The following is a 12,591-nucleotide window of genomic DNA, read 5'->3' on the forward strand; positions in this document are numbered from 1 at the left end:
GGTTTTAAAATGAGTTTCTTGCAATAATAAGACCTTTACCCCTTGTTTATGCATTCCAGATTTGGGATCGCTTCTGTGGAACATTCAGCCCCCTGGGCAGGGAGCCCAGCTGTACTGCCGCCATAGTGGGGTAGCTGCAACAAATCTCTGGATCTGTAGTTGAGGACAATGGGCTAGGTTAAGATAAGAGAGCTTTAAGGATGATAAAAAGTGCACAGGATACGTTAACAAAAAGGACAAACACTCATGCCACAGACACAAGTTGGGAGGGAAAGAAAGTGGGAACACGGGGTAAGAGAAGACAAACCAGAGGGAGAGCAACAGGAATAGGGAGTGGGTAAAGGAAAAAAATAAGAAGAAATGCATAGTGGGTATATACACAGGGTATACAGGCCGGCTGGACATGTGTCCCCTGGTGGAAAGCGGTCTCGCTACAAAGGGAGCCCATGTCCGGAGCCTTTGTGCCTAAAAGGAAGAAAGAATGATTACTGAGAAAACAACAACAGACCCAAAACCTAATAATTAATACTAATCGTTATTGAAAAATAAACAAATTCAATATGTCCTGGAAACCACTTCTTCAATGAAAAAAGGATATATGAAGAATAAAGAGTAGTCCCGGGGAGTTCAGCCCAGCTGCGATTGGTCCTCATGATTGATCTTAGGGAGCATTGGGGCAGCGCCAGTGTGGGCCCCTGTTACCATTACCCGCCCTCGGTTCAGGAAGGATTTGGGGGCGAGGTCGATCAACTGGGCCAAATGGAGTTGGAAGCATAGGACAATCCTGTATATCAGGAGCTGTCCGTGGGGACAGAGCCGGAGAGTGCAGTATATGAGGTTGAGATACAGCATGAGCGAGTCTGGATGATGAAAATAAGGAAAAAAGGAGAGAAGCCCTGAGACCTATTTGCGAGGCCGGAGACCGTGTCAGTGGTTGTAACTCCAGAACATCGTTAGGCTGCAAATTGTCCTATGCATATGGGATGTGCTGTGGTGTAGCAAGGGAGACTGAGCTTGTGTCCAGGGAGGGAGGTCTATTCTGGGCTGTATGGGATCCTGTGGTAGGGGACGGTAGAGGCAGTTGAGGAGCCCCTGCGTCTACCGCCCCTGCTGTTCCAGCTTTGGGGTGCATGGTGGGGTCGGGCATGGGGCCTTCTCCACTAAATCCAAGGAGCCCCCTGGGGAATGGGTCTGGTGAATCTTGGCCCACCGCCTGAAGAGATGGTGACTGAGAGCATACTAGGTGCAGGTGGAGCCGGGCCTTCGGGCCATCCGCCATCTTTGGGCCAGTGAGAGCCGCAGCTGTACGGGTCGGAATTAAATAGCGGGTAATTCCCCTGGCAGAAACCCGAGGCTGGGGTGTCACCGGGTTCTGTGGAGTCCCCCTCTTCTTTGAACCCATATGTGAAAGAATTCCTGGTACTGGGTGGGCCTAGAACGGAGCAGGAGCTAATGTGCCACATGTCTAATCACCTCCATAGCCAGACCACTCCCCCAGTTACCCACCTCAAGCTCTCCCCTATGCATTCAGTGATCCCCCTCATGCCCCCCTTCATTCAGTGAGCCTTTGGAAGATGAGCAGTCAAAATTTTAAAAAAAAGGGCTGTGGTAATAAAGGGGTACAAGAATGGGGTTTGTTGTAGCCCAAATTAATGGAATGGCAAGTTGGACATGATCAGTGGGATCCAAATTTAATTTGCAATAAGCACAGTATGTAACTATAATGGGGGTGCATGGGGTCTATAGTTCACCTCAAGAGGCAGAGAGGCTAGGTTCACCCCTGCCAACAGGGAAGACTTTGTACCATCTTAATAGATGGTTGATCTCTAGTGTAAGAGCAAGAATATTGTGGAATTCGCTTCCTTAGGGTTTTGTGATTTCTGATGCATTGTACCGTTTCTAAGGTAGTGTAGATGGCTTTTTTAATCAAACAACCTATATTAGCAACCATAAACATTGTACATCATTCATTCGTCTAAATGGCATTTGAGATATGGGAACTTAATTCTTGAAATGGATTTATCCCGGGTGCCAAATTCCTAGAAATTTCTTTTCTCAGACATCCAGCATAATGGCACTGATATTATAATTATATATACAGGCGGTCCCCTACTTAAGGACACCCGACTTACAGACAACCCATAGTTACAGACAGACCCCTCTGACCTCTGGTGAAGCTTTCTGAATGCTTTACTATAGTCCCAGACTGCAATGATCAGCTGTAAAGTGTCTGTAATGAGGTTTTATTGATAATCCTAGGTCCCATTGCAGCAAAAAATGTTTAAACTCCAATTGTCACTGGGGCCAAAATTTTTTTGGTCTGGATCTACAATTATAAAATATACAGTTTCGACTTGCATACAAATTCAACTTAAGAACAAACCTCCAGACCCTATCTTGTACGTAACCCGGGGACTGCCTGTATTTAGAAAGAATTTTTGTTAGATTTCAATTAGATTTTGCATTTCTTTGTATTTTAAGTCTATTTTTGTTGGTATTTCACAGCGGATATACTCGATCGGACTTCTCCAATTTGGCCTTCTATGTATTCATCAACACATTCTTCAATGCAGCATGCACATCAGCTTCAACTTTTTACTCAACAGCATCTTATGCGACAACATGAACTGTACATGCTACTGCAGCAGCAAGCAGCGCATTCCATTGATGTACATAGGGGTACACAACTGGATGGTGTTGAGTCACCGAGACCTGAACATCCAGATATTCTAGATTTACAGAGAACTGTTGATATATTGGAACTACAAAGAAATACACAATTAGAAGCTAAAGAATTACACAGGAAACTCCAGCGTGATTCTCAAGAATGTCACAAAAATGGACAAGTTACGGTAAAGTATTAATTTTTTTTCTTTACAGTTATTCTTATTTTATTTTTTTAAATTCCTTTTTACGACATAAACTAGCAAGCAGATACATGTATTATATAGTATGTTGAGGCAAGGTCCTGGAATAAAGAACTCTCCTTAAGGAGGCTTTGCCATTACCCCTTAACAACTTGGCCCTTTTTTGTATTTCCATTTTTAATTCCCCCCGCCCCCTTTAAAAATCCATTATTTTTCTTATTTGTCCATGTAGAGAACTGTATTAGGGTTTGTTTCCTACCTCTTGCATACTGTTCTAGATCCTGCTGAATTACCAGTCCTGTGGTCTCAAACAGACTCCTTGCTGTCATGGGAATGGTTCATCAGTCCCGGATGTTACATGGAGCCAAAATCCAAATCAAGATAGCTGCGCTCACGTGTCTCCAGACTTTAAATGCCAGAAATTGCTGCCATCAAATGCAATATGCAGCAAACACCTGGTCTGTATGGAGAAGGTCTGATTTTTACAAGACCTAAACGTTGCAAAATAATATTCTTGTTGGGTTGCTGTACTGTTTATTCTGGACCACATAAATTCTCAATTTTTGACCAATAAGGAGTGCCAAGTTATCTTTTCTCTCTATATATGGTGTAGTAACCTACTTGTGCACCCGTATACTCCGAAACATTGAGTGACGTGTATTTTTTCCAATGTATGGATAGGTCTCGACCTGTGAGCTCTCTCCTTCCTCCCTTATGGGCCTTGTGATGTAGTACATCACAAGGCCCATAAGGGAGTAAGGAGAGGGCTCACAGGCCAAGTATCACACAGCTCGTAAGTCGTCAAGGGGTTAAACTCTCAACTTGCATGGTCAACCGGTCGTTCCAATCCCCCCCCCCCCTCCCCGGCCCCGTATCTTTGGCACCTAAAATCAGTTGTAACCCCCAGTACTATTTCTTAAAATATTTTGGTGTCCTCTGGTTTTGGTAAAAATGCAACGTCAGCCTACATAAGAGGACACTGTAAAAAATAGTTTACTGCATAATCTCAAAATCGCATATGGCATGCAAGACTTTAGCCATGATAGGATAGTTTTATTAAATAAATGTTTTTATACAATTACCAGACAAATTGCAAAAAATGTGAAAAAAATGTTCCTAGGTTCGACTACAAATTTGCATGTATTTCTGCAAACTCCCAGCTTTGTCTCCTAGCACCTCATTCTCCATTTTTCCTTCAGATGACAGGCTATTGGGAGCCCCACTTTAAATGGCTATATTTTTGTGCAACATTTTCTTCAAATTTTGCAGTTTCCTTGGCAGTGTTATATAACGTAGTTATTTTGTGAATGGGTTTGTGTCACATTCTTTAATTTTGATGAATAGAATAGAATACTTTGTTGTCCCCATAGGGGAAATTGAATTTGTCACGACAACAGTAGCAACACCTCCATCCATGATCACAGTTATACATATATGAACAATAAGGAATAATAAAATACATATAATACAATACAAACAAGAACACCAACGCAGGTTTTTAAATTTAAAAAGTAAAAAAAAAGAAACCATAGCATAAGAGAATAATAAAAGTATACAACTTGGTTAAAATAGCCTTAGTCACTTACTTAGGTTAACCAACCCAATTATCCTTGGAATAAAAGAGTTTTTAAATCGATTTGTTCTACATTTGATATGCAGAAACCTATCACTGAATGTACTGCGTTGTCCAATTAGTCTATTGCGCAATGGGTTTGCCTCATTACTCAAAATGGACCTGAATTTGGAAAGCAATCGTACACACAGGACCAACTCCCAATCCTCCGTCTTAGAGCCAACAATTGAGCTCGACTTTTTGCCCAGTTTCTTAAATTTGTTTGCGTCAGACACACAAACGTTATTTCTCAGAGTTTATATGCCACAACAGCTTGTCATCCAGATAGACGCCTAGGTACTTATAACTTGTAACCCTTAAATGACGTAGTAAAGGTATAATAACTCTGTAGCGGTGATTTGAGTTTTTTTTTTAAATATATAGGTTTCAGATATGTTTTACTTTTGATTAATGCATTTTCTCTCATCAAAAGATTTTTTTGTCTATCTTCAGGAACAGATAAAACTAGGGGAAGCTAAAGTTGTGGACTTGTCTTCACCAAGTATTAAGGAAAGCTCTTTATGCAGTTCTCCATCTGATTCCTGCAATAAAGTTTTTGGTTCCTCAACTCCGCATCTGAACTCTGTCAATGCAGAAAACAAATTAGAGGAAGAGCTTGATAAAATCACTCCTGAGCAGCCATCCATCAACAGTTTACAATCTGCTCCAGTTTTACCAACCAAAGTAGAAGTTAATGTGGGGTTATTGAAAGATGCCGATATGAAGGAAGGTGACGTTTCTCCTCTCCAAGGTGTGTTTCTAGCTCTAAGACTTTGTTGTTAAAAAAAAAGTGAACCAATATTTATTAATTAATGATAATCTTTTAACCTATAAACAGCTTGGCTAATACTGTGGTTTCTCAGCAGGGATCACCCACGAAGCATAATAATTTAATAACTTTGTTGGTAATTTACCAAAAATAATTCATACATGTCCGAGAATGAGCCATATGTAGATGGCTACTAGTACTTCTTTTGATGTATATGTGATTTTTCATAAATGAAAATCAAAGCCAAACTCTGGTTGCTATGAATAACTAGAACAGTTTTGCTCTCAGACTTTTGATAAATCTCCCCCTGGTAGCAGGAATTGACCCAATAAACCACTACTAGTATGTTGCAGATTAATGGTATTTTAAATCATGTTTCCCAGCATCATGGAAACATCCAGAAATGTGAGATGCAAAATGGTTGTATAAAGGCAGAGGCAGATAGCATACTTCTCATGGAACCACCCTTCTCCTTATAAAAAAAAAACAACATCCAGAGGTGCGTTGTAACTAGGGGACGTCTGTAAGTCAGGTGTTCTTAAGTAGGGGACCGCCTGTATACATATTTTTACACAAACTTATATACATTTATACACACATAATAAAGTTCTATCTTCATACACACACTTTTATACACTTTTATACACTTTTACACACATACATACATTTATTCACTCATACCCACATATTTATGCACTGATATACATTTATACACCTATACATACAGTATATACAAACTCATACAGTCTATACACACATTGGCCCACATTTATTAAAGTATTTGTGCCACTTGCGCTGAAAAGAATGTGCAGACAAAAACCTGGCTTTAATAAATGTGGGCCATATTATATAGAAAATACACATTATATACATCTCTAGATATATACATAATATACTTAGACATAAAGTATAATCACAGCCTATACAGCGGATCTATGAGGGGGCTAATGCTCTTCCAGGACTCTTCTGATCTGGAGTAGAATTGCGCCTTAGCCTGTACATAGACAATGTGCAGGCTCAGCGGAATTTACGGCCTCTGTGTCAGGAATTGCGACTAAATCACAGTTTGTACATTTGATTTAAAGTGTACGCTGTGATAAATGTACCCCATACTGCATATATACACATGCCTCATATACATATACTCATACATCATGTATTTACACCTCATACACAAAGGGGATACAAATATATACAGCATATAAACTGCTTATACACACAAATACAGCAGATACACAAATACACATCATAAGCACACATACAGCATAGACATATATACTCATATGCATATAAACATACATATATGTATACACACACAAATCTAAAGATACAAGGTACTTACATCCTGGCGAGCGGGCAGGCGAGGTTTGGCTGCAGATTTCACTTGCTAGCGGCCAGGCGACTGCGAATGAAGTGGCTGGGTGCCCATGGATCATGCGGAGGAAGGCCATAGCCACAGATGAGGGAGGTAGATGTGGTGGAGGTGTGCCTGTTACTATGCCAAGCCCGCCCCACCACTCATGTCAGTAAGGAGGGACTGACCCGGGAGAATGGCATGTATAAATTTTGACACAAAGAGAGATGATGAGATCTGTGAGATGCATATAACACGCAATGATCCAGTTAAGCTCTGCTACATATGAGTCATAAAATACACAGTCAGCACTGTTAAAACTCATTTCCCTGCTATAAAAAGCTTATATTGCCTGTATCTTGTAGATTTAGTCTCCGCACACTGCCTATTGCTGGCAGGAAGTGTTTATGTGTGAGGTAGTGATGTGTCGTTAACAAACGAGCCGGCTCTAGTTCGTGAGCGACCTGAGCCAGCTCACCTAAGTAACTCACTTAACCCTGCCCCTGTCTCACCACACCCTCTTTAACCCGATACAATCGGGTTAAAAGGGGAGTTGTGTGGGGTGACTGATTGGTCTTCGGCTCCCTCGGCACACTAAGAAGAGCCCTAATTCCCATCACTAGTGTGAGCGCCTCTTGGAATGCAGGGGGGAGGGGCTGGAGTTCAGAAAGGAGAATCACAAAATGTACGGTCAAATCTTGGGACAACCTAATTGCATACACCTGGACTGATAGATATAGGTTGGTATTATATCTGTGAAATGCTGCATCTTTGTTAATAACAGTAAATTAGAGAATACAGGCAGTCCCCAGGTTACGTACAAGATAGGTTCTGAAGGTTTTTCTTAAGTTGAATTTGTCGGAACTGTATATTTTATAATTGTGACCCCCAGACAAATCTCTTTTGGTCTCTGTGACAATTGGTTTTTAAAAATGTTGGATTGTCATAAGAACCAGGATTAACAATAAAGCTTAATATTAGACACCTCTGATATCTGTAATAGCTGTTTATTGTAGCCTAAGGCTAAAGTACAGTAAATTACCAACATCCAGAGATCCGTTTGTAACTAGGGGTCGTCTGAAAGGCGGATGTTCTTAAGTAGGGGACCGTCTGTATGTTATTTTGTTATCCTGAGTATATGTAAGAATCTGGTCTTTGTGGGAATACAACTTTAAGGAAAATTTCAAAGATATTGCTGTTATTTGAGATAATTTGTGGTAAATTAAAATCCCTTTAGAAGACTGGGGATTGCCCAGATTAGCATTTTAGCTGTATAATATGTTGATAGTTTTGGTCACAAGATAATTAAACCGTACCCAATATACTCATGTTTATCATAATTTCTCAATTTAGATAATACACATGGATTCTCGGTGCAGTGTTTGAAACCGCTCATGCAGAACTCACTTTCTTATATGAATGAACCTGCACATGCTGAAAAATCAGAAAGTCTTGATTCAGTTATTAAGCTATCTGAACTGAAGGCTTGTCACATTGAAACTCCCTTGGATCATAAATCTGTTCATTTATCTGAAGAAACGGAGTCCACAATTGACAGCATTAAAACAGAAGATATGCCAATTATTACAAGTTGTAAAATCTCTAATAACCAAGAAATGTCAGTTGAATGCCATAACTATTTATTTCAAGAAACAGAGACGTTAGAAGTTGATGAGAAAGAAGATGGAAAAATGGAAAATCTTCTTTCCTGCATTCCTCAAATTAAGGTTGGAATTGGAAAAGGTACATGTTCAACTCAAACAGACTTTGACACCCTTGAGTCTCAAAATTATGAAATGGATTTGATATCACTAACTCAAAATATTGATCCATCCCCCGAAGTAAACGAGGTCAGTGAGTTCAGCATGATGAATGAAATCACACGTACAGACAATAAGACATCTCTACCTGCTAAGAATAAAGTGGAAGGTTTCTGTTCTGAACTTACTGATGTGAAATGTGCAAACGATCCATTAGCTGGTATGAATGCGTTAGTTGCCGCATCATTGATGCCTCAAGCCTCCTGTCTGCCACTTACAAGCACAGAAATTCTGGTTCCTGAGATGCCAGCAGATGGCACACTTCTTGAAGGAATTGTCCTACTAAGTGAAATTGCTGAAATTGAGCTAAAGAGAAGAAAGCAAGCAGACAGTAAGTTTGTTTGTGTTGTAAGCATGCTGGTCCTTTTCACAAAAATATGAAATAAGATCCTCTTGCTTTTGTATGCTACAAATTGCATCCAGAGTGGTTTTGCTGTGCATACTTTTACCTCCTTTCCCTGAAACGTGCCTAAAATTATGCACTGCTTCCAGCTATTTTACTATATTTGCAAACCCCTTCCTTTCTTTACTTGCAATCATTCTTCCTTTATCACATCTCATTCTACTTTTCCACTTTTTGTTCCCTGACACATCATACAGGGGAGAGTAACATGTTAGAACTTAGAAGCTCAGGGAATATGAACATATTATGTCTCTGCCCAGTTTTCCTCTCAACTTGAGCCTAGATGATAAGCATATAAATGTTCATAGGGAACCTCTGAACAATCCTAGTTCCTGCAATCCATTTTAGTTTTACTGCTGCCTATGTTAAAGAGTAACTGTAAAGGTTTTTTCCACAAACCAATAATAATAATAATAATTCCTTTATTTATATAGCGCACACAGGTTACACAGTGCTGCACAGAGCTTGCCAAATCGGTCCCTGTCCCCAATGGGGCTCACAATTTAATCAACCTATTGTGTTTTACCCGATGTACGTCTATGCTGTATGCTGAATAAAGAAAAGTTGATTTTATAAAGACCAAGGAGCCTGCGCTGGAGTTTTCTTCCGTTTTCTTCTTTGCAAGTATATGCCTTTGCCTTAGGCACTCCGAGCGCGGCTGGCCGGTCCACTGTCAGGTGGGAGAAGTTTGGAGCGGACTACCGTGGGAGTTTAAGTTTGTGTCAACCTACCAGTATGTTTTGGAGTTTTGGGAGGAAACCGGATAACATACAAACTTTTTGCAGATGTTGACCTGGGACTTGAACCCAGGTCCCCAATGCTGCAAGGCTGTAATGCTAACCATTAAGCCACAATCAATAGCTCATGGGATGTAAAACAACTTTTCCTAATATCCACAAAATAGAGAAAAATATTTTCACTATGACCGGAGCTCCAAGGATTCTAAAACTTCGATGAACAGCACCAATCTTCAATTTCTCCTGCTGAAAGTATGTCACCATTCAGACTAGCACCATCGCACTCTCATTCTCCTCCTTTATTATATTGTAACTGGAAGACAATATGCAGGCAGATGGTGTGGTACATTCCAACAAGGTTAAAATTTATTCCAATTCATTATACTCACAAAAATCCAATAAAAATGCGCATATCACAAATTCACATAACGGGACGCTAGCTTTCTATCCGCCTAGCGTCCCGTTATGTGAATTTGTGATATGCGCATTTTTATTGGATTTTTGTGAGTATAATGAATTGGAATAAATTTTAACCTTGTTGGAACGTACCACACCATCTGCCTGCATATTGTCTTCCAGTTACAATATAATAAAGGAGGAGAATGAGAGTGCGATGGTGCTAGTCTGAATGGTGACATACTTTCAGCAGGAGAAATTGAAGATTGGTGCTGTTCATCGAAGTTTTAGAATCCTTGGAGCTCCGGTCATAGTGAAAATATTTTTCTCTATTTTGTGGACTTTTTCAAAGACTGTGTGGACCGGTCTTATACCGTGAGTAGCTCCTTAAGGGGCAAACTGTGCACCACGAACAACTGTGTTTTTTCCTAATATCTTTGTTACATATATTCAGTAGTTTCTTTGCTATCCCCCTCAGATTACCCCAGCGCTACAATAGGTGCCTCCTCTCCAAGTGCTGAAAAGCCCTATAAATCCCTACTTTGTTTACACTATGGGGCAGATTTATCAGGCTGTCTGAAAGTCAGAATATTCTTAATTGCCCATGACAACCAATCACAGCTCACCTTTAAATTATTCTTGGGCACTGGTAAAATGAAAGCTGAGCTGTAGTTAGACTGCAATCAGACAGTTTGATAAATCTGAAATCTGCCCCTATGTTTCTTGGTCGGTTTTATGGGAGGGGAGGAAATGCTACTCCCTGCTCACAGGGGAGGAGGTCATGTGTCTGAGCTCTCTGCAGAGCTGGACGTGTCCAAGACAGTGAATGTAACACAGCTGGAATGCAGATGTCTCCTGCACTGAATAGTGAGGTACAAGATCTCCCTGTTCCCTATCAGTCCCAGCATACCAGACTGTGCTTCTACAGAACTTTCTCAGTCAGTATTTGCACTTTGCAGTGTTCACTGGATTTACTTGTGGGAAACCAAATAGATGTAAAGAGTAACTGTCATTTTAAAAGCTTTTGATATGTTTTTTTTTTTAATACATTTTTATTAGATTTTTTAGTTATAACATATAACATAATCATAAACATGTATATTTATACATTAACTTTTGCTGCTTATAGTCCACATGAGTTCCATTGTGATGACCTCAGTTACATCTTCTTTTTGGTATTACATATGACATATGCAGCTTATAGTCTTTAGACATTTTTTCACCCTTGTATGTGTTACACATAGCTACATAATAGCTTTACTTTTTCTGCTAATGTATATTGCTTTGTTAAACTTAATAACATTAACAACAATAGAAACATTTTAGGCTTGCTTTTTCTATTTCTTGCATTGATGACCTATTTGAGGATGTTATCTTACGTTATATGACTTTAGTTATTCACTTAATCCCCTAATTATTGGTGATAAATTTGGATGCAATTCAATCCAAGGATCCCACATATCGTGAAAGGAAGATACTCTCTTGTTTCTTAAAGCAATTAACCTTTCAAAGGCGCAATGTTCGGCCATAAGATCCCTTATAGATCTCATGGTGTGTGTGTGGGGGGGGGAAAGCAGATTTCCATGCTCTGGTAATTAAAAGTTTAGCGGTTAAAAGAGTATGTCCTATGATTCTTCTATTTTTGAAAGGGATTTTTTGGATGTCTAACCCTAGGAGTGCTAATGCTGGGCTCATAGAAATTGGCTTTTTGGCCAATTTTGAGCACAGCTTAAAGACTTCTGTCCAAAAGATTTTCAACTCTGGACAAGCCCAGAAAATATGTGGGATTGTTCCCTTATCCCTTTGACATCTCCAACACCTAACAGATGACTCAGGGTATATTCTCGCCAGTCTAGCCGGGGTAAGGTACCATCTGGTAATGCATTTCAAGTGTACTTCCATCATGTTAGCGTTTGCTGTAGCTTTCTTGACCCATGTATTCGCCAATTTCCATCCCTCCCAAGTCTTCCTGCCACTTTTTAACCGGTGAAGATAAAAGAACACATATGTCTTTCTGGAATGACTCATAAAGGTTTCGTGTGCCAAGTTTGGGAATAGGCTTCCCTGGGATAAATAGATTTGTCAAGCCAGATGGTATTTCTACGGTGTGCTTGTCAAGGCTTTTAGCCCAGTGGGCCACTTGGAGGTTTTTAAAACTTTCCCTGTCCCCCAGACCATATTCAGAATTTAACTCATTAAAAGGTTTAATTCCCTCTTGCCCGAATAAGTCTTCTATGTTGACCATACCTCTTTCTACCCAGTTTTTAAGGACATGTTTGGGATTACTAGTTCTATTACTCTTAGTGGGATTTGGATCTCTTTACTAGGTAAGTCTTTCTGCATTGCTTCGACTAAATCCTTCCATGTCTCTGTTGATGCCTTGATAGATGGGGCCCATTTCCCAGAAGAAATGTTATTAGGTTGCAATATTTGCGCAATTAGTAAGTTTCTCATTTGCCCGTCTCCCACCATTTGTGATTCTATAGTGGGCCAGCTTGAATTGTGCTCTGTAGCGCACCACATCTTTAATTGTTGCGCTACTATTGCCTTATCGTAGTTCCTTAAGTTGGGAACCCCCATCCCTCCTCTTTCTTTAGATGCATATAGTGTGGATGCTGCCACCCTTGGTTTGC

At 40.1% G+C, this 12,591-nt stretch overlaps 1 protein-coding gene across 4 annotated transcripts in view; it reads left to right on the plus strand.

Annotated features, from left to right (window-relative positions):
• The window catches only part of TNRC18 (trinucleotide repeat containing 18), a 282,299-nt gene that overhangs the window by 134,279 nt on the left and 135,429 nt on the right, over positions 1-12,591 (plus strand). For all 4 annotated transcript variants that reach the window (XM_072120908.1, XM_072120909.1, XM_072120906.1 and 1 more), the window contains exons 8-10: positions 2,506-2,852; positions 4,933-5,230; positions 7,956-8,753. In XM_072120908.1, coding sequence (XP_071977009.1) covers positions 2,506-2,852; positions 4,933-5,230; positions 7,956-8,753 — 1,443 coding nt within the window. The remainder of the gene's footprint in view (positions 1-2,505; positions 2,853-4,932; positions 5,231-7,955; positions 8,754-12,591) is intronic.

Source organism: Engystomops pustulosus, chromosome 8 (genome assembly GCF_040894005.1).
Source record: "Engystomops pustulosus chromosome 8, aEngPut4.maternal, whole genome shotgun sequence".
NCBI classification, from domain to species: Eukaryota; Metazoa; Chordata; class Amphibia; order Anura; family Leptodactylidae; genus Engystomops; species Engystomops pustulosus.